Source organism: Salmo salar, chromosome ssa09 (genome assembly GCF_905237065.1).
Source record: "Salmo salar chromosome ssa09, Ssal_v3.1, whole genome shotgun sequence".
Lineage (NCBI taxonomy): Eukaryota > Metazoa > Chordata > Actinopteri > Salmoniformes > Salmonidae > Salmo > Salmo salar.
Genome location: NC_059450.1, coordinates 681,037 through 704,950, shown reverse-complemented (window position 1 = coordinate 704,950; position 23,914 = coordinate 681,037). Strand labels below are relative to the sequence as shown.

The 23,914-nt window shown below is 42.1% G+C and overlaps 1 protein-coding gene across 1 annotated transcript in view; it reads right to left on the bottom strand.

Annotated features, from left to right (window-relative positions):
• Nucleotides 1-23,914, bottom strand: part of LOC106610629 (MAM domain-containing glycosylphosphatidylinositol anchor protein 2) — a 231,850-nt gene that overhangs the window by 46,910 nt on the left and 161,026 nt on the right. Inside the window, exon 10 of the mRNA XM_045723335.1 lies at nt 12,455-12,603. Coding sequence (XP_045579291.1) covers nt 12,455-12,603 — 149 coding nt within the window. The remainder of the gene's footprint in view (nt 1-12,454; nt 12,604-23,914) is intronic.

Genomic DNA, 23,914 nt, shown 5'->3' with positions numbered 1-23,914 from the left:
CGATATAGTGTGTTTGGTGAGAACGTGATATAGGCTCACATAGCCTAGTCTTTGCCGACGCTAAATCCCCCAGCCGAAGTGAGACTAACTCTGTTATCGGTTGGCTTATAACTATGAGAATTAATCTGCATGTCCTTAGACCACTGCGACTAATCCGTATAATAATGGTGGCATCTCATCATCGAGGTAGCTATCATTTCCTCATTATGTAAATAGTTTGTGACGCCAAAGCTATGATGTTGGAAAAGTGGAAGTGATTAAAAAGTGAATGGAAGTGTTCATTATTCATCAATACTCGTTGCCCGGAAAAAAAATGCTATTAAACTACGCACAATACAGAGAGAATAATAGCAGGCTGATTCTGCTTAAAGAATAGGACTGGTTATCTGTAATTTTGGCAAATGATTGGATTGGGAAGAAACACTTCGTTCACACACATACACACACGCACACACACACACACACACACACGTAAACAAGGACTAAATGAAACTCTAATATCAAACCAGCCAACTGGACACAAACAATATAAAAAGCGCTGGAAAGCATTCCTACTCAAACAGAGTAAGCTCATTTGTAAAGCAATTACCTTCTCCGTAACAAGATTTTAAAGGCAAGGGCAAAATAATGATGAAAGCTGGGGAAATTAGAAACAATATGAAAATCTCCAACGCTTAACACTTCAAAACAAGAAGTAGGGTTTGATTTACTTTTGACTGATTTTATGTCAAGTATTTGTTCTGTTTGCCTTCAGTTTGATGGCCAGAGATGGTGCTGCTTTGTTTTCCCCATGGATATTATTTCATAAAATTCCTGGTTTACAGGGTAATATAATACTACAAATAAGTGAGTAGTCTTTTCACTAGTATTGCAGTTAGATCTAGAGGGACACAAATGACTAGAGATTTCCCTGCTCTTATACTCAATTACCCAATTAAAGATCAATTAGCTGTAAAACACGAATAGGCATGTTATTAAAAAAATCCATACCTATAGCCCATTTATTGCTAGGAACTGCATATGTAGCAAGTGAACAAGCTAAGTGTCCAGTCCAGTCTGCCGCTAGGAGGGTTAAGTTAAACCCCATGCAGGCTGGTGTGCAGGTTAGCCTTTTTCGGCATGAATCTTGTTCTGGAGGCAGCTCTGCAGAGTGGACACAAGTTAGCATAGCCACAAAGTCATCAAATCTGATTTAAAACCTAACCCTAAACAAACTGCTAACCCTAATGCCTAAAATTTCTGTAAATTAAGACCAAAAAGCTACTTCTTTTGCTTTCAGGAACTTTTACAATATAGCCATATCGAATTTGCAGCTGGCCTATCTAAAAGGAAATCTCTCAGTTCTGCCTACAGGACAAGAATAATGACAATAAACATCAACCTGCGGCTGGTGTCCTGAAAATGTCCCACGTGAGCAAATGTGAGTGAGTGTGAGTGAGCGCCGGAGTGCCAGCCTAGAGAGGGTGAGAGGAGTATGTGGGCACAGCAGGCACTGAGCCAGGCGGAAAGGAGAGAGCAGTCACCAGCCATACTTCCATGATGGATGGGCCTCATCCAGGAAACCACTGGCGAGTAAAACACAAGCTCTCCATAATGTGCTACCATTGCAAAAGACAGGTGGTTAGAGAACGTTGTCTATTAAACAAGAGGGGCTGACAGAGAGTGAAAACCGGGCACATGCAATGTGATGAGTCCGGAAGAGTGGAAGAGTCTTCTTTTTACCCAGCAGCGACGTCTTCTCCTCTCCCACTAAAAGATACTGCCTGTCTGGTTTTCAGACGTCGCTCACGCACATGTAATCACGGCGCACACAGCTAACCTCTGTTCTAGTGAATTCTATCACTGGTTCCTCACCTTATTTTGGCAGCTATTCCCCTCTGGGTGAAGTCGTTAATTAGTTTCCTGCCCTCACTCATCTCCTGTTCTTGCCCCCCCCTCGTCCTCCTGCTCTTAGCCAGGTGTCCGCTTTGTTGCTGACTCTTATATGGGTAATTCTACAGAAGTGGTGCAATTTGGGGAATAAAAAAATATATATGAAAATGTGTGTCCTATTTCTCCCCAAACTTCCAAAATGTGTCAGGTGGACATATATACACTACACAAACACACATTCTTTCATATTTTAAATATTTACCTGAATTCCTTACCACACCACTAAATTTGTCAAAAAAGTAGCAATAAAGGGAGAACCATTACATCGTGATCATGATTAACCTTCTATTGCAGATAACATTTATAAAATGTATTTGTATACCAAATTAACAAAATAGTAAAAACATGTTGAATCTGATTTTCAAACCCTTTAAATTGAATTTAGAGAAATAGAATCTCTATATTTCTCTGTAAAATGTTCAATGTTGATTGTACAGTATGAATCCGAAATTTGATTTAATTACTTACGCATCTAATTAATTATGTTGTTAGATGTTTAAATGATCACTTTACCCATCTTTTTTTTTTTGCAAAATAGCAGGCGTTGCGATGTCAAGTGTCAATCATAGAGATTAAGGGAGGACTCTAGATGGATATAACTTGTTTTATTATAGACAATGCCATTGAGGGCTTCCACCTACTGCAGCCCTCATCCTCCACATACAACACTCGTACTGCCAGTCACATTCTGTTAAAGGTCCCTATAGCACACAGATCCCTGGGTCGCTCCTGTTTTCAGTTCGCTGCAGCTAGCGACTGGAACGAGCTGCAAAAAAACTGGACAGTTTTATCTCAATCTCTTCATTCAAAGACTCAAATCATGGACACTCTTACTAATAGTTGTGGCTGCTTCGAGGGATGTATTGTGGTCTCTACCTTCCTGACCTTTGTGCTGTTGTCACAAATAATGTTTGTACCATGTTTTGTGTTTTGTGGCCTTTTGGTCGGCCGTCACTGTAAATAATCATTTGTTCTTAACTGACTTGTACAGTATTTATTGAATTTTATCCTTTATTTAAATAGGCAAGTCAGTTAAGAACAAATTCTTATTTACAATGAGGGCCTACCAAAAGGCCTTCTGCGGGGACGGGGATTTAAAAAAAATATAAGACAAAACACACATCACGACAAGAGACACCACAACACTACATAAAGAGCGACCTAAGACAACATAGCATAGCAGCAACACATGAAAACACAGCATGGTAGCAACACAACATGACAACAACATGGTAGCAACACAACATGGCAGCAGCACAACATGGTACAAACATTATCGGGTACAGACAACAGCACAAAGGGCAAGAAGGTAGAGACAGCAATACATCACGCGAAGCAGCCACAACTGTCAGTAAGTCTGTCCATGATTGAGTCTTTGCATGAACACAGTAGCATACAGTAGAGCACAGTACAGTAGGGTACAGTAGAGCACAGGACAGTACAGTAGAGAACAGCGCAGTAGAATACAGTAGAGTATAGTACAGACCCAAAACAACGGCGCCGCAGAAGGGGCAGACGGAGCGGTCTTCTGGTCAGGCTCCGTAGACGGGCACATCGCGATCCGCTCCCGAGCATACTACTCGCCAATGTCCAGTCTCTTGACAACAAGGTAGACGAAATCCGAGCAAGGGTTGCCTTCCAGAGAGACATCAGAGATTGTAACGCTCTTGGTTTCACAGAAACATGGCTCACTCGGGATACGTTATCAGAGTCGGTACAGCCACCTGGTTTCTTCACGCATCGCGCCAACAGAAACAAGCATCTCTCTGGTAAGAAGAAGGGCGGGGGTGTATGCCTTATGATTAACGAGATGTGGTGTGATCATAACATAAAGGAACTCAAGTCTTTTGTTCACCTGACCTAGAATTCCTTACAATCAAATGCCGACCGCATTATCTACCAAGAGAATTCTCTTCGATCATAATCACAGTCGTGTATATCCCCCCCAACTAGACACATCGACGGCCCTGAAAGAACAACATTTGATTCTACGTAAACTGGAAACCACATATTCTGAGGCTGCAGTTATTGTATCTGGGGATTTTAACAAGGCTAATCTGAAAACAATGCTCCCTAAATTTTATCAGCATATCGAATGCGCGACCCGGGCTGGCAAAACCCTGGATCATTGTTATTCTAACTTCCGCAACGCATACAAAGCCCTCCCCCTCCCTCCTTTTGGAAAATCTGACCACGGCCCCATTTTGTTGCTCCCAGCATATAGACAGAAACTAAAACAGGAAGCGCCCCTGCTCAGGTCTGTTCAATGCTTGTTCGACCAATCGGATTCCACGCTTCAAGATTGCTTTGATCACGTGGACTGGGATATGTTCCGCGTAGCGTTGGACAATAATATTGATTAATACGCTGATTCGGTGAGTGAGTTTATTAGCAAGTGCATCGGTGATGTTGTACCCACAGCATATATTAAAACATTCCCCAACCAGAAACTGTGGATTGATGGCAGCATTCGCGCAAAACTGAAAGCGCGAACCACTGCTTTTAATCAGGGCAAGGTGGCTGGAAACATGACCGAATACAAACAGTGTAGCTATTCCCTCTGCAAGGCAATCAAACAAGCTAACCGTCAGTATAGAGACAAAGTAAAGTCGCAATTCAACGGCTCAGACACGAGAGGCATGTGGCAAGGTCTACAGTCAATCATGGACTACAAAAGGAAAACCAGCCCCGTCGCAGACCTCGATGTCTTGCTCCCAGATAAGCTAAACAACTTCTTTGCTCGCTTTGAGGACAATACAGTGCCACTGACACGGCCCGCTACCAAAACCTGCGGGCTCTCCTTCACTGCAGCCAACGTGAGTAAAACATTTAAACGTGTTAACCCTCGCAAGGCTGGTGGCCCAGACGGCATCCCCAGCCGCGTCCTCAGAGCATGCGGCTTGGGATGCTGTTCCCACATGCTTCAAGAGGGCCACCATTGTTCCTGTTCCCAAGAAAGCTAAGGTAACTGAGCTAAATGACTTCCGTCATCATGAAGTGCTTTGAGAGACTAGTCAAGGACCACATCACCTCCACCCTACCTGACACCCTAGACCCACTCCAATTTGCTTACCGCCCCAATAGGTCCACAGACGACGTAATTGCAATCACACTGCCCTAACCCATCTGGACAAGAGGAATACCTATGTAAGAATGCTGTTCATCGACTATAGCTCAGCATTTAACACCATAGTACCCTCCAAACTCGTCATTAAGCTTGAGACTCTGGGTCTCGACCCTGCCCTGTGCAACTGGGTCCTGGACTTCCTGACGGGCCACCCCCAGGTGGTGAGGGTAGGTAACAACATCTCCACCCCGCTGATCCTCAACACTGGGGCCCCACAAGGGTGCGTTCTCAGCCCTCTCCTCTACTCCCTGTTCACCCATGACTGCGTGGCCATGCACACCTCCAACTCAATCATCAAGTTTGCAGACGACACTACAGTGGTTGTCTTGATTACCAACAACGACGAGACGGCCTACAGGGAGGAGGTGAGGGCCCTCGGAGTGTGGTGTCAGGAAAATAACCTCACAATCAAAGTCAACAAAACAAAGGAGATGATCGTGGACTTTAGGAAACAGCAGAGGGAGCAGCCCCCTATCCACATCGACGGGACAGTAGTGGAGAAGGTGGAAAGTTTTAAGTTCCTCGGCGTACACATCACGGACAAACTGAAATGGTCCACCCACACAGACAGCGTGGTGAAGAAGGCGCAGCAGCGCCTCTTCAACCTCAGGAGGCTGAAGAAATTCGGCTTGTCACCAAAAACGCTCACAAACTTTTACAGATGCACAATCGAGAGCATCCTGTCAGGATGTATCACCACCTGGTATGGCAACTGCTCCGCCCACAACCGTAAGGCTCTCCAGAGGGTAGTGAGGTCTGCACAATGCATCACCGGGGGCAAACTACCTGCCCCCCAGGACACCTACACCACCCAATGTCACAGAAAGCCCAAAAAGATCATCAAGGACAACAACTGCCTGTTCACCCCGCTATCATCCAGAAGACGAGGTCAGTACAGGTGCATCAAAGCGGGGACCGAGAGACTGAAAAACAGCTTCTATCTCAAGGCCATCAGACTATTAAACAGCCATCACTAACATTGAGTGGCTGCTGCCAACATACTGACTCATCTCTAGCCACTTTAATAACGAACAATTTATGTAATAAATGTATCACCAGCCACTTTAAACAATGCCACTTTATATAATGTTTACATACCCTACATTACTCATCTCATATGTATATACTGTACTCTATACCATCTACTGCATCTTGCCTATGTCGTTCGGCCATCGCTCATTCATATATTTTTATGTACATATTCTTATTCATTCCTTTACGCTTGTGTGTATATAAGGTGGTTGTTAGGTTAGATTACTTGTTAGATATTACTGCATGGTCGGAACTAGAAGCACAAGCATTTCGCTACACTCGCATTAACATCTGCTAACCATGTGTATGTGACAAATAAAATTTGATTACAGTACATCTATGTTTCGCCAAATAGATGTCAATGTTTGGGCTCTTGGAGGGTTGGAGCCCCCTTGCTGGCTATGCATCTGAATATTCTAAAATTTTTACTGGTGCGCATTTGTCCACTACCCACATGGTGGTCCTCTGTAGCTCAGTTGGTAACATCTGTTACCCAGAAGTAAAATTATCTTGCAAAAGTTTTTCATTTCCTGTTTTACTTCTTGGGGGGGGGTGGAATGCCGAAGTCCTCCCTTTCTCGCAAAAGGAAACACTTGGCCAAACCCCTCCCTTCCGCTAAATTGAACCGTGTTTATCACGGCCAAAAAGCACATTAATTTTCATGAATTTTTACGATACAGACAATTTTGACTTTGTGGCTGTGTAATCTTGTGGAAACCGTTTATCATCTGCACACAGGCTTAACATTTAAAAAAAAAAATCACAGCACCAGTTTAAGCACGGCCTTCACCCAATCTTGATTCGTCCAAATGGTCAATGACAAAAACCCAAAACCAGGAACTACTGCTGCTCGTAATCACATTAATCGCCATTTCATCTGTCCACGAGAATCAGTCCAGGAGAGCTTACTCAGTTGAGCATGGAACACCTTAAAGGCCCAGTGCAGCCAAAAACATGATTTTCCTGTACTTTATATATTTCCACACTACGAGTTTGGAATAATAGTGTGAAAATGATGATATGCCCTTTTGGTGTAAGAGCTGTTTGAAAAGACCGCCTGATAATTCAGCCTGCTTTGTTTTGGCCTCCCTAGTGACATCACCAGGTGGTAAATTACACTGAACAAAAATATAAATCGCAACATGTAAAGTGTTGGTCCAATGTTTCATGAGCTGAAGTAAAAGATTCCAGAAATGTTCCATACGCCCAAATTTGTTTACATCCCTGTTAGTGACCATTTATTCTTTGCCAAGATAATCCATCCACCTGACAGGTGTGGCATATCAATAAGCTGATTAAACAGCATGATCATTACATAGGTGCACCTTGTGCTGGCGACAAAAGGCCACTAAAATGTGCAGTTTTGTCACACAACGCCACAGATGTCTCAAGTTTTGAGGGAGCGTGCAATTGGCGTGCTGACTGCAGGAATGTCCCCCAGAGCTGTTGCCAGATAATTGAATGTTAATTTCTCTACCATAAGCTGCCTCCAATGTCGTTTTAGAGAATTTGGCAGTACGTCCAACTGGCCTCACAAATGCAGATCTCGTGTATGGCGTTATGTGGGCGAGCGGTTTGCTGATGTCAACATTGTGAACAGAGTACCCTATGGTGGAGGTAGGGTTATGATATGGGCATGCATAAGCTACGGACAATGAACACAATTACATTTTATCGATGGCAATTTGAATGTACAAAAATGCACCGTGAAGAGAGCCGGAGGCCCATTTTCTTTTAGGTATCTGTGACTAACAGATACATATGTGTATTCCCAGTCATGTGAAATCCATAGATTAGGGCCTAATGAATTTTTTTCAATTGACTGATTTCCTCATATGAACTATAATTCAGTAAAATCAATTAAATTGTTGTATGTTGCGTTTATATTTTTGTTAAGTATAGTTAGACCAATAAGAAAGAAAATTCCAAACCTCTCTGCCAATAACAGCTAGTTTTCAATTTTCCCCTACCCACTCAGACCACTCCCAGACAGTCATAGGAATATTCTTGCTTGAGAAACTGCTCTTTGCTAAGAATAAATTTATTTTTATTTTTGACAATTTTAATTGAAAACAATCATAGTAAGGTACTTAAATTGTTACCAAGAAATTATTTGATATTGAGATAAAACGGCTGCATTGGACCTTTAAAATGTTGATAGCCTCAATGTTCCCTATAAACTGCGCGCGTGCACGGCCACGCACTTCCTCCGGCATGCAGTGCAGAAGAAATGCCATGTAGCACAGAGATGCAAGAGATTGAATTTCACTAAGTTCGCACTATATAGATCAACGTTTTTTCTGTGGTCGAATCAAAATTATATCAGCCCCTTTTCAATGCAACAAACCAAAACAATTCTAACTTGGCAAGATTGTGTTGTGATTTTGTTGTAGACAGAGCCAGAGCGCAACGGAGTAGAATTCTAGTGACGGGGTAGCCAACAAGCGGTCTTTCAATCACCTTCGAGTGAATGCGCTTTTCAGATCAGTTCAGAGCGCAGTGCCACGCGCGTGCACATTTGTTAATATTTTTAGCTAGTTATTAGCCCAGTTATAGATGAGTATAGGTCAACAATTGGGAGTTACTGCTTCCTACAAGAGCACAAAACGTGTAGACTACATTTCAAGCTGTTTTTGAAAAGTCAGTCAGGGAAAAAGCTTATGTCTGAATTAAAGTGGCAGTGTTGTGTTTTGAGACAGCTTATTTGCATATTCAAGCCTTAGGCAGAGAGGTTGTCTACATTGTTTTATTCACTGTATGGTAATAATGATTCATTTTATTTTGTAAAGTGGTTTATTGCATCATACAACACAATACAATGCAATTTATGGTCACCTATTTGGCCCATGGTGTTACAGACTAAGTAAAAAATAAATGTCAAGCCCTTCATGAAGTAAAAACGACTTATGTAATGTAGGCCTGTATTAAACACCACATATAGGCTACTGTAGGCTAATATCATAGAAATAAAAAGCTATTTCCATGTGAAAATGTTATGGGATTTGCTCCATTGATTTTGTTGATAGACCTACATTATGCTAAAATAGCCAAAACTGTAAGGGTACAGCCTCACTGTAAACGCATGCCGGAAGTTGCACAGAATTCTCACAACGTTTAAGTTTCCGCACACAAGACATAAAATTTGCTCAGTGCCCCCAAAATTTGAGGGAACATTGGTCTCAATGGCACTGCCCGTGCTGTCACAGACACCATAATGACACACTAAATAATATATATATCAATAATGGGTCAACTGTTTCAGTTGTGACCGTTTCGGTTTGGACAATTGTGACTTAATTTGGACATTAAAGAATCCCCATAGCTAACATAGTGTTGAGCAATTAACCAAAATGTGGTTTAATTTCGGTTTTTAAATAACTAATTGACCAACGTCGATTCAATTCTTTGAATTCCATTTAGTTAATTTTTTTTTGAGGTCAACTTACCGTTTCTCTAGAGAGATTCCTCTCTAGGACATGTTGTCCAACTCTTGCCTGAGACTCAAACGGAATTCTTTCGCTGCTCTATGTTCGTTACATACTTCTGTCTGAGACTGCCATCTTGAAGTCGTTTGTGGTGACGTCAAAATGAGGGTGTTGTACAAAAGTCATAAGCAATTAGATCATCTAGCCAGAATATCAAAGCCAAAGACGAATTTTCAACGTGCGTTTTGGCTCTGGCCCAAACCATTGGTTTCTGGGACCAATCAGAACGGTTAGAATGTGTTTGCATTCTAAAAATCATTAGGTACTCAGATCCAGACTCACTGCTGAGAAGAAACTAACGTCCGTGGGCGTGACGTAGCGTTTGGCCAGAGCAAGGAAATTCAGTAGCCAGGCAAGTCCAACTCATCATAGTTAAGTGCAGAAAACGTGGTAATTAACTACAATGACCAGAATTTATTGCGCCTACAGCTACCTGTTCTCAATGGTTCTTGCCCGGGCAAGTGGGGCCGGCAGACAGACAAGGAGAAGAGAGGAAGAGCGATAAAGAGACAGGAAAGGGATAGAGAGCAGTTACTTAGGTATCTCTACCCGACAATACATCTAATTGATTGATAGCTGTTATTTTGCAGTCTTAAAAGTATGCCTTATCTACTTTGAAGAAATTGTGATTTCGTCAGACAGCAGGTAGCTAGCCAGCTAGGCAAGCCTACTAGCCTGAAGGATGACTCTTAGGGGAGCACAGAGATAGATGGCGGCTGGCTTCTACTGCAGATGAGATTAAATAATAAGTCATGAAATTGAAAAAAGTTAAAGTAAAGTCATGTGAATAAAGGATGGTTTATTAATAAGTGATAAGCAGTAATGGGCAGTCACTACCATCATTGGTATTTTATTAATGAGATAATGTCGTCATCATACTTTAAAAAAATCTAAAAAATAAATGTGTAATATACTCAACCAAAATATTTATTTTAAAGTAAAGTCATGTGAATTAATGATGGTTAGAGCCTAAGTGATAGTACTGGGCAGTCACTACCGTAAATTGTTTTATTATGTGTCGTTACAGCATTGGTCCCACAATGCAGTTAATGTAAAAAAAAAAAAAAAAGCTGTGATTATTTTTCAAAAACCAAACCCACCTCAAAAAGCACTAATCACTCCATACTACTAACATAGTAGTATGGACAGATGTACATCCCAACAAATATATATTTTAGTCCCAAAACCACACTAAATATTTATTGATATATTAGATGTTCGGTAGTGATACCTTTTAAACATACATAAAGATTTATCAACTTGTCCACTCATTTTCTCCAAAATGTTTGCAGACAGGCTACTCGCCATGTGGCTATACTGGAGAGGGGTGCAATCACATCACCTGGTGATATTTGTAGGGGTGTGGTTTAAGGCACATTCATTCTACAGTCTTTTAATGTGTGTGTTTCAGAAGTAACTTCAAATGGTGGGACAGCATTTTTTAAAGAAAGATGTTCAAAAATAAACAAAACTACTAATCAGATCAGTTTCTTTCAATGTAATAATAGAACAACTCAAGATGTTCTATTGAAATAATAGTGTTACAACATTTTTTTTATCATTAATTGCTTTAGGAGTCAGGGTTTGGGACAGCCACCTCTCAATAGAAATAGGTGTACAAACAATTTATTGCCTTGGATTGAATTAGAAAATATCATGACGTAAATAAATGTCCTAAGTTTGGAGATGTAACTTTTTTTTGTATATTTTTTTGGGGGGTGGGACTGCAATTTTCACCAGTTCTGTAGAATCACCTATATAGCAATGACTGTCAGGCTCCTCTCCTATGCAGACCTAGCAAGAATGAGGAAATAAGAAACAATTGCTAGCTGCTTTGTCATAATAAAGAAAACACAAAAGCAGGAGAGATGAACGAAAACAAGTAGAACAGGACTGGAACTTGGGCCGACTCAATGACGATGCAGACACACCACCTCCCATGTGAAAAGCCAACCAGCTCAAGCACTTAAAGAAGTCCCTCGAGCCTAAAAAAAATCTGTGCAGTCAGTGAAAATGTGCTTCGGTGTGCTAATAATAATGCTGAGCGTGTTGTGTGAGAGAGTTGCCCCCAACATGTGTGAAACCACTGGGCAGAACACCTGATGTGTACAAAGTTAGTCATCCCCGCAGTGATGACTAACAGCACGCAAGAGTGGTAATTTTGTTAAGAAATAAGAAAAAAAAAGAATGAAATCAGTGACTTGTTTTTACCTAGTGTTGACATTGAACCAGGAAATGACAACCCTGACGGGGAATAAATCATGCAGTGTGATGTCATTACAAGTGGCTGAGGACTCCTCCATTCCAGCTGAGTGATGACAGTGCTGAAGTTGAGGGAGAGGGAATGGTGAACGGAGAAGACGTGACTGACAAGTGGAATGCCATCCCTAACTGGAACACCACTAACATGGAGGAGGTTTGAAGAACTGAAACGTTCTCTGCTGGCTTCCTCTGTCTTTGGGGGGGGGGGGTAACGACCCCCACAAGAGAATGCGACGCAGTCAGAAAGGACAAATGCTAATGTATTCACAAGTGCATCATGCACAAGCTTTAGTGGGATTGGATACGTTAGGTCTCAGGCTCATCTTCTGCAATGCTTATCAATCTCCTTGGTTTGGTCTTTCTGCATGAAATGACTGCAAAGTAATAACATTTGTTGCAATAAATAATGTCAAAGTCATTACTTGGCTAGAATGACATAGCCTAACTCGCTCTCATGAGTGACAACACAATTAGGAACTAGTGTGTGCTACAGTTAATTCAAACATACAAACTTTATTGATCTCTTACCATTGAGACAAAAGCAGACGTAAAAGGGTGAAACTGGGACAAAACCGAGAGCATAAAAGTGAGAGTAGGTCCCTGTATTCTTGCTCACCTGTTTCATCCCCAGTCGGTAGGCCACGATGCGGTCCACAGACAGGGGGTTCTGCTGGGTCCACTGTAGCTTGAAGCCGTAGACCCTGGGCCGGTTCTGCCACAACGCACTGTATGTGTCATAGTAGAACTCTGGGGCATAGGCCCTCCCTGTAACAAAAAAATAAAAGCAGACTGGTTTTAGCATAAGGCTGTGTTAGTGTGAATGCATACATCGCCATTTAACAATACTCTTCTACGCCTAAAAATAGCCTACACTGAATGTACAAATCATTAGGAACAGCTTCCTAATATTGAGTTGAACCCCCGTTTGCCCTCAATTCATCAAGGTGTCAAAGGCGTTTCACAGGGATGCTGGCCCATGTTGACTCCAATGATTCCCACAGTTGTGTCAAGTTGGCTGGATGTCCTTTGGGTGCTGCACCATTCTCGATACACACGGGAAACGATTGAGCGTGAAAAATCCAGCTGTGTACTACTACTACTACTACTGCTACTGCTACTACTACTACTACTACTACTGCTACTACTACTACTGCTACTCTGCTACTACTACTACTACACCCAGTTCAAAGGCACTTCAATCTTATGTCTTGCCCATTCACCCTCTGAATGGCAATACATACACAATCCATGTCTCAATTGTCTCAAGGCTTAAAAATGCTTCTTTAACCCATCTCCTCCCCTTTATTTACACTGATTGAAGTGGATTTAACAGGTGACATCAATAAGGGATCAGAGCTTTCACCTGCTCAGTCTGTCATGGAAAGAGCAGGTGTTTCTAATGTTTTGTAAACTCAGTGTACATTCTAAGCACTGTCACTATAGCATTGAAGCTTTACTTTCCCCAATGCAGAAACGAGAAAGACAATTTTTCTGTAGTTCAAAGAATGCATGGACACAGAACTATGCAGTAAAGAAGAAGAGGGCCCCTCTACGAGCTGAAAGCTGACAAGAAATTGAAAACAGCTTAACAGCGAGGGCTGTCTCGTTCTTGTCAAATGAAAACCTAAATTGCTACTAGAGAAGCAAGAAGAGGTGCACAGGAGCTTCAGTGTGACTATTAACCCAAAGGGTAAAGGATTAGTCCAATGTGGATGTTAATGTGACATTGATGTATTAGGGCTGTCCCCGAATAAAAAAAAAAAGGTGTATTTTTCCATATATTAGACACACCCTATTTTTTTAAATAAAATAAACTATATATGCATTGAACTTGTCTCATGCTTTAAGTGCACTGTTTGATGAAAAAAATATATATACAGTGGGGGGAAAAAGTATTTGATCCCCTGCTGATTTTGTACGTTTGCTGATAAAGAAAGGATCAATCTATAATTTTAATGGTAGGTTTATTTGAACAGTGAGAGACAGAATAACAACAAAAAAATCCAGAAAAACGCATGTAAAAAATGTTATACATTGATTTGCATTTTAATGAGGGAAATAAGTATTTGACCCCCTCTCAATCAGAAAGATTTCTGGCTCCCAGGTGTCTTTTATACAGGTAACGAGCTGAGATTAGGAGCACACTCTTAAAGGGAGTGCTCCTAACCGCAGCTTGTTACCTGTAAAACAGACACCTGTCCACAGAAGCAATCAATCAATCAGATTCCAAACTCTCCACCATGGCCAAGACCAAAGAGCTCTCCAAGGATGTCAGGGACAAGATTGTAGACCTACACAAGGCTGGAATTGGCTACAAGACCATCGCCAAGCAGCTTGGTGAGAAGGTAACAACAGTTGGTGCGATTATTTGCAAATGGAAGAAACACAAAAGAACTGTCAATATCCCTCGGCCTGGGGCTCCATGCAAGATCTCACCTCGTGGGGTTGCAATGATCATGAGAACGGTGAGGAATCAGCCCAGAACTACACGGGAGGTCTTGTCAATGATCTCAAGGCAGCTGGGACCATAGTCACCAACAAAACAATTGGTAACACACTACGACGTGAAGGACTGAAATCCTGCAGCGCCCGCAAGGTCCCCCTGCTCAAGAAAGCACATATACATGCCCGTCTGAAGTTTGCCAATGAACATCTGAATGATTCAGAGGACAACTGGGTGAAAGTGTTGTGGTCAGATGAGACCAAAATGGAGCTCTTTGGCATCAACTCAACTCGCCGTGTTTGGAGGAGGAGGAATGCTGCCTATGACCCCAAGAATACCATCTCCACCGTCAAACATGGAGGTGGAAACATTATGCTTTGGGGGTGTTTTTCTGCTAAGGGGACAGGACAACTTCACCGCATCAAAGGGACGATGGACGGGGCCATGTACCGTCAAATCTTGGGTAAGAACATCCTTCCCTCAGCCAGGGTATTGAAAATGGGTCGTGGATGGGTATTCCAGCATGACAATGACACAAAACACACGGCCAAGGCAACAAAGGAGTGGCTCAAGAAGAAGCACATTAAGGTCCTGGAGTGGCCTAGCCAGTCTCCAGACCTTAATCCCATAGAAAATCTGTGGAGGGAGCTGAAGGTTCAAGTTGCCAAACGTCAGCCTCGAAACCTTAATGACTTGGAGAAGATCTGCACAGAGTGGGACAAAATCCTTCCTGAGATGTGTGCAAACCTGGTGGCCAACTACAAGAAACGTCTGACCTCTGTGATTGCCAACAAGGGTTTTGCCACCAAGTACTAAGTCATGTTTTGCAGAGGGGTCAAATACTTATTTCCCTCATTAAAATGCAAATCATTTTATAACATTTTTGACATTGTTTTTTCTGGATCTTTTTGTTGTTATTCTGTCTCCCACTGTTCAAATAAACCTACCATTAAAATTATAGACTGATCATTTCTTTGTAAGTGGGCAAACGTACAAAATCAGCAGGGGATCAAATACTTTTTTCCCCCCACTGTATATTTGCTACTGCTCAACTAAAACAAATATCAATCGACCAACAGCCTATTGACCAAACAATCGTCTAGTCGACTAATTGGGGTCAGTCCTAGTATCTATCACATACAGTGCATTCAGTATTCAGGCCCCTTGACCTTTTCCACATTTTGTTACGTTACAGCCTTATTCTAAAATTGATTAAATAATTTCCCCCCCCTCATTAATCTACACACAATACCCCATAATGACGAAGCTAAAACGGTTTATTTTTTTCCCAAGTATCAAAATATAAAAACAGAAATACCTTATTGACATAAGTATTCAGACCCTTTTGCTATGAGACACAAAATTGAGCTCAGGTGCATCCTGTTTCCATTGATCATCCTGAGTTGTTTCTACATCTTGATTGGAGTCCACCTATGGTAACTTCAATTGATTGGACATGATTTGGAAAGGCACACACCTGTCTATATAAAGTCCCACAGTTGACAGTGCATGTCAGAGCAAAAACAAAGCAATGAGGTTGAAGGAATTGTTCGTAGAGGTGCGAGACATTACTCTGACAGAGCACCAGACTTCCGGTGTTTAGATGGGAGAACTTTCAAGAAGGACAACCCTCTCTGCAGCACTCAGGCCTTTATGGTAGTGGCCAGATGGAAGCCAATTTTCAGTAAAAGGCACATGACAGTTCGCTTGGAGTTTTCCAAAAGTCACCTAAAGGACTCGCAGACTATGAGAAACAAGATTCTCTGGTCTGATGAAACCAAGATTGAACTCTTTGGCCTGAATGCCAAGTGTCACGTCTGTAGGAAACCTCGCACCATCCCTACGGTGAAACATGGTGGTGGCAGCATCATGCTGTGGGGTGTTTTTCAGCGGCAGGTACTGGGAGATTAGTTAGGATCGAGGGAAATATGAACGGAGCAAAGTACAGAGAGATCCTTGATGTAAACCTGCTACAGAGCGCTCAGGACGTCAGACTGGAGCGAAGGTTCTCCTTCCAACAGGACAACAACCCTAAGCACACAGACAAGACAACGCAGGAGTGGCTTTGGGACAAGTCTCTGTATGTCCTTGAGTGGCCCAGCCAGAGCCCAGACTTGAACCCGATCAAACATCTCTGGAGAGACCTGGAAATAGCTGTGCAGCGACACTCCCCATCCAACCTGACAGAGGATCTGCAGTGAAGAATGGGAGAAACTCCCCAAATACAGGTGTGCCAAGTTTGTAGCTTCATACCCAAGAAGCCTCAAGGCTGTAATCGCTGCAGTAAAGGGTCTGAATACTTATGTAAATGTGATATTTCCGTTTTTGCTTTGTCATTATAGGGTATGGTGTGTAGGGTGATGAGGGAAAAAAACAATAAGGCTGTAACGTAACAAAATGTGGATAAAGTACTGTTTATTTGATGTTACAGTGAATAATGATTCAACACAACATACTGCATCAGTCTCATAGTTTAGGATTTTTAACATGAAAGGTATGTGTGTGTAACAGACGTTGTTTGCGAGCACGTTCGAGTGATGTTTACTCTTGTCTGGAACCTGGAGACTTGCGTTGGCTCCTGAGCTAATGCCTTAGCTTTAGCTCAGCGGTCTAATACTATCCAATTGTATCGAATCTATTCTAATATTGAATTGTTTTCATTGAGAAAAGAAAACATCATAATGAAAATATAAATATTTGATTGTGTTTGACACAATCTAGCTAGATCAACAGAGCTCCCTCTTGTTATTATCTCAAAGCTTGATTGAAAGAAAAAGTTATCCAAGCTCATCCATTTCCCATCAATCATTTACAATAAAAACATGGAAATGTTGTTTGTGGACAAAATATATAGCCTATGAGTAAGAAGGAAATAAACACTGTATATGATTAAGCATGGACGTGTTGTTTGAAGTCAAAATATAGCCCATGGATGCCTCATATACAGTGGGGAGAACAAGTATTTGATACACTGCCGATTTTGCAGGTTTTCCTATTTACAAAGCATGTAGAGGTCTGTAATTTTTATCATAGGTACACTTCAACTGTGAGAGACGGAATCTAAAACAAAAATCCAGAAAATCACATTGTATGATTTTTAAGTAATTAATTTGCATTTTATTGCATGACATAAGTATTTCATCACCTACCAACCAGTAAGAATTCCGGCTCTCAAAGACCTGTTAGTTTTTCCTTTAAGAAGCCCTCCTGTTCTCCACTCATTACCTGTATTAACTGCACCTGTTTGAACTCGTTGCCTGTATAAAAGACACCTGTCCACACACTCAAACAGACTCCAACCTCTCCACAATGGCCAAGACCAGAGAGCTGTGTAAGGACATCAGGGATAAAATTGTAGACCTGCACAAGGCTGGAATGGGCTACAGGACAATAGGCAAGCAGCTTGGTGAGAAGGCAACAACTGTTGGTGCAATTATTAGAAAATGGAAGAAGTTCAAGATGATGGTCAATCACCCTCGGTCTGGGGTTCCATGCAAGATCTCACCTCGTGGTGCATGAATGATCATGAGGAAGGTGAGGGATCAGCCCAGAACTACACGGCAGGACCTGGTCAATGACCTGAAGAGAGCTGGGACCACAGTTTCAAAGAAAACCATTAGTAACACACTACACCGTCATGGATTAAAATCCTGCAACGCACGCAAGGTCCCCCTGCTCAAGAAACGCATGTCCAGGCCCGTCTGAAGTTTGCCAATGACAATGGGAGAAGGTCATGTGGTCTGATGAGACAAAAATAGAGCGTTTTGGTCTAAACTCCACTCGCCGTGTTTGGAGGAAGAAGAAGGATGAGTACAACCCCAAGAACACCATCCCAACCGTGAAGCATGGCGGTGGAAACATCATTCTTTGGGGATGCTTTTCTGCAAAGGGGACAGGACGACTGCACTGTATTGAGGGGAGGATGGATGGGGCCATGTATCGCAAGATCTTGGCCAACAACCTCCTTCCCTCAGTAAGAGCATTGAAGATGGGTCGTGGCTGGGTCTTCCAGCATGACAACGACCCAAAACACACAGGCAGGGCAATTAAGGAGTGGCTCCGTAAGAAGCATCTCAAGGTCCTGGAGTGGCCTAGCCAGTCTCCAGACCTGAACCCAATAGAAAATATTTGGAGGGAGCTGAAAGTCCATATTGCCCAGCGACAGCCCCGAAACCTGAAGGATCTGGAGAAGGTCTGTATGGAGGAGTGGGCCAAAATCCCTGCTGCAGTGTGTGCAAACCTGGTCAAGAACTACAGGAAACGTATGATCTCTGTAATTGCAAACAAAGGTTTCTGTACCAAATATTAAATTCTGCTTTTCTGATGTATCAAATACTTATGCAATAAAATGCAAATGAATTACTTAAAAATCATACAATGTGATTTTCTGGATTTCTTTTTTTAGATTCCGTCTCTCACAGTTGAAGTGTACCTATGATAAAAAATTACAGACCTCTACATGCTTTGTAAGTAGGAAAACCTGCAAAATCGGCAACGTATCAAATACTTGTTCTCCCAACTGTGTGTGTGTGTGTGTGTGTGTGTGTGTGTGTGTGTGTGTATATATATATATATATATATACATACATACACACACACATATGGATGAATGTAACACATTCCTATACCACTAGCACGCCGATGGCCACAAAGTCATTGGGATCAATGGTAGTATGACTTCAGACAAAGAAGCCTATTTGAAAGCATATTGGCTATAAGCTTAAACTCAGCAGGACTGCCCCTGGAGTGATGCCGACCCCTCCCATCTGTCTTTTCCTTTAGCCTCACAGTCACAGAAAGGTCAGGGAAGGGTCACAAGGTGGCGGGTAGCTTACACACACGCTGGCTGCTCACACACTCCAGTCTCATCTTACCTGCCCATACAGAGTTACTACACGCAGCAAATTATATGTATTTTTTTAATGGCACACGAGGCAGCTGTCTTATTTGCACCCATCTCCGTCAACTAATCAATTGCGGAGGCCAAAACTAATCCATTGCAGAGGTCGTGGGATGGCACGGTAGAAAAAGGGGAGTGTGGCACAACGCACGATATCTCTCCTGAATGCACTCTTCCGTGAATCTGTGCACATTCATTGTTTCATAACTTCATTGTGTGGATTGTTCACGTTTGACTGTTAACGTCTATCAATTCCCCATTACATACAGTGTCCGGCCAAACTGAGCAATCGGGGGAGAAGGGCCTTGGTCAGGGAGGTGACCAAGAACTTCCTCTGTTTAGATGGGAGAACCTTCAAGAAGGACAACCCTCTCTGCAGAACTCCACCAATCAGGCCTTTATGGTAGAGTGGCCAGACGGAAGCCACTCCTCAGTAAATGGCACGACAGCCCGCTTGGAGTTTGCCAAAAAGCACTTAAAGACTCTCAGACCATGAGAAACAAGATTCTCTGGTCTGATGAAACCAAGATTCAACTCTTTGGCCTGAATGCCAAGTATAACATCTGGAGGAAACCTGGCACCATCCCTACGGTGAAGGATGGTGGCAGCAGCATCATGCTGTGGGGGCGTTTTTCAGCAGTAGGGACTAGGAGACTAGTCAGAATCGAGGCAAAGATGAACAGAGCAAAGTAAAGAGAGGTTCACCTTCCAACAGGACAACGACACTAAGTACAGAGACAAGACAGGAGTGGCTTCGGGACAAGTCTCTGAATGTCCTTGAGTGGCCCGGCCAGAGCCCGGACTTGAATGCGATCGAACATCTCTGGAGAGACCTGAAAATAGCTGTGCAGCAATGCTCTCCAACCAACCTGACAAAGCTTGAGAGGATCTGCAGAGAAGAATTGGAGAAACTTCCCAAATACAGGTGTGCCAAGCTTGTAGCGTCATACCCAAGAAGACTCGAGGCTGTAATTGCTGCCAAAGGTGCTTCAACAAAGTACTGAGTGAAGCTTGATTGATGGACTGGTAAGATGGCAGACTGAACACAGCGGTGCAGATCGACTCAAGATAAATAACAAAATATTCAATATCAAACTTAAACTAAATATTAGCACTTCATATACTCAGGGGTAATAACATTCAACCTGGATAACAACACAAAACAAATCAAAAGGCTAGAGAAATGTATTGACAAATATGACGAAAACAAGCAACACTCCGCACAAACCTCCAGACGAGCTTCAATGCCATATAACACTCCTTCTGTGGCCTCCAACTGCTCTTAAATTCAAGTAAAACTAAATGCATGCTCTTCAACCGATCGCTGCACGCACCCGCCCATCTAGCATCACTCCTCTGGACGGTTCTGACTTAGAATATGTGGACAACTACAAATACCTAGGTGTCTGGTTAGACTGTAAACGCTCCTTCCAGACTCACATTAAGCATCTCCAATCCAAAATTAAATCTAGAATCGGCTTCCTATTTCGCAACAAAGCATCTTTCACTCATGCTGCCAAACATACCCTCGTAAAACCGATCCTTGACTTCGGCGATGTCATTTACAAAATAGCCTCCAACACTCTACTCAGCAAATTGGATATAGTCTATCACAGTGCCATCAGTGTTGTCACCAAAGCCCCATATACCACCCACAACTGCAACCTGTATGCTCTCGTTGGCTGGCCCTCGCTTCATATTCGTCGCCAAACCCACTGGCACCAGGCCATCTATAAGTCTTTGCTAGGTAAAGCCCCGCCTTATCTCAGCTCACTGGTCACCATAGCAGCACCCGTAGCACTCGCTCCAGCAGGTATATTTCATTGGTCATCCTCAAAGCCAACTCCTCTTGGCCGCCTTTCCTTCCAGTTCTCTGCTGCCAATGACTGGAACGAATTGCAAAAATCACTGAAGCTGGAGTCTTATATCTCCCTCACTAACTTTAAGCATCAGCTGTCAGAGCAGTTTACCGATCATTGCACCTGTACACAGCCCATCTGTAAATAGCCCACCCAACTAACTCATCCCCATATTGTTCTTTTTTTTTGCTCCTTTACACCCCAGTATCTCTACTTGCACATTCATCTTCTGCACATCTATCACTCCAGTGTTAATAACTAAATTGTAATTATTTCGCCACTATGGCCTATTTATTGCCTTACCTCCCTAATCTTACTACATTTGCAAACACTGTATACCAATTTTTCTATTGTGTTATTGACTGTACGTTTGTTTTAGAGGTCGACCGATTATGATTTTTCAACGCCGATACCGATTATTGGAGGACCAAAAAGCCGATGCCGATTAATCGGACGATTTTTATTTATTTATTTGTAATAATGAAAATTACAACAATACTGAATGAACACTTATTTTAACTTAATATAATACATAAAATCAATTTAGCCTCAAATAAATAATGAAACATGTTCAATTTGGTTTAAATAATGCAAAAACAAAGTGTTGGAGAAGAAAGTAAAAGTGCAATATGTGCCATGTAAGAAAGCTAACGTTTAACCTGTCTGGGCCAGTGGGACGCTTGCGTCCCACCCTAATCAACAGCCAGTGGAATCGCGTCGCGCTAAATGCAAAACCTCATGAATGCTATAACTTCAATTTCTCAAACATATGACTATTTTACACCTCTCCTGAATCGAACCACGTTGTCCGATTTCAAAAAGGCTTTACAGCAAAAGCAAAACATTAGATTATGTCAGCAGAGTACACAGCCAGAAATAATCACACAGCCATTTTCAAAGCAACTAGCATGCATCACAAATACCCAAAACACAGCTAAATGCAGCACTAACCTTTGACAACCTTCATCAGATGACACTCATAGGACATCATATTACACAACACATGCATTTTTTGTTCGATAAAGTTCATATTTATGTATAAAAACAGCATTTTACATCGGCGCATGTTGTTCAGAAAATCTTTTCCCTCAAATGCTTCCGATGATCAGCGCTACAATTTACAAAATTACTATTCGAAAACATTGTTAAAATGTAATATTGTCATTCAAAGACTTATAGATTAACATGTCTTGAATGCCATCTCTTTGCCAGATTTAAAAATAACTTTACTGGGAAATCACACTTTGCAATAAACGACGTGGTATGCCCAGAAAATAAGTCTATGTTGGAGCCATCTTGGAACGATCAACCATCAAAAATACTATTGTAAATAATCCCTTACCTTTGATTATCTTTATCAGAAGGCACTTCTAGGAATCCCAGGTCCATAACAAATGTAGTTTTGTTCAAAAAAGTTAATAATTTATGTCCCAATAGTGTTAGCGCGCTCCGAAGGCTAGTAAAAATGTACCGTGTGCGTCTGACTTGTCGTCAGGAATGAGCAAAAAATATATATTTAAGTTTGTTCAAACATGTCAAACGTTGTATAACATAAATCTTTAGGGGCTTTTTCAACCAGGGCTTCAATAATATTCCATTGGGACGGTTGCATTGTCTTTCAAAACGTTTCGAAAAGGGAGAGTACCCATGGGCGCCGACGTCACAATGGTAATGGCCCATCCCCTGTGACCAAGGTAAACATCCTCTCTTTCAGTGAATTTTGATGGTAGGAGGCTCAAACCACTTTGTAAAGACTGAGGACATCTAGTGGAAGCCATAGGAAGTGCTAAATGAATTGCAAGCCCCTGTGTGTTTCAATGGCAAATGTTTGAAGTGATATCCACACATCAGATTTCAGTTTCCTGTCAGGATTTGTCTCAGTGTTTTGACTGCCATATGAGTTCTGTTATACTCACAGACACCATTCAAACAGTTTTAGAAACTTTAGGGTGTTTACTATCCAAATCAAACAATTATATGCATATTCTAGTTACTGGGCAGGAGTAGTAACCAGATTAAATCGGGTACGTTTTTTTATCCGGCTGTGCAAATACTGCCCCCTAGCCCATAAGTGCCTTGCTCAGAACATGGGAACATATGAAAGCTGGTGGTTCCTTTTAACATGAGTCTTCAATATTCCCAGGTAAGATGTTTTAGGTTGTAGTTATTATAGGAAAATTTCTCTCTATACGAGTTGTATTTCATATACCTTTGACTATTGGATGTTCTTATAGGCACTTTAGTATTGCCAGTGTAACAGTATAGCTTCCGTCCCTCTCCTCGCTCCTCTCCTGGGCTCGAACCAGGAACACATCGACAACAGCCACCCTCGAAGCAGCGTTACCCATGTAGAGGAAGGGGAACAACTACTCCAAGTCTCAGAGCGAGTGACGTTTGAAATGCTATTAGCGCGCACCCGCTAACTAGCTAGCCATTTCAAATCGGTTACACCAGCCTAATCTCTGGGAGTTGACAGGCTTGAAGTCATAAACAGCGCAATGCATTGTGAAGAGCTGTTGGCAAAATGCACGAAAGTGCTGTTTGAATGAATGCTTACGAGCCTGCTGGTGCCTAACACCACTCAGTCAGACTGCTCTATCAAATCATAGACTTAATTATAATATAATAAACACACAGAAATACGAGCCGTAGGTCATTAATATGGTCGAATCCAAAAACTATCATCTCGAAAACAAAGGTTTTTTCTTTCAGTGAAATACGGAACCGGTCCGTATTTTATCTAACGGGTGGCATCCCTAAGTCTAAAAATTCCTGTTACATTGCACAACCTTCAATGGTATGTCATAATTACGTAAAATTCTGGCAAATTAGTTCGCAACGAGCCAGGCAATGAACGCAAGAGCAGTGACACAA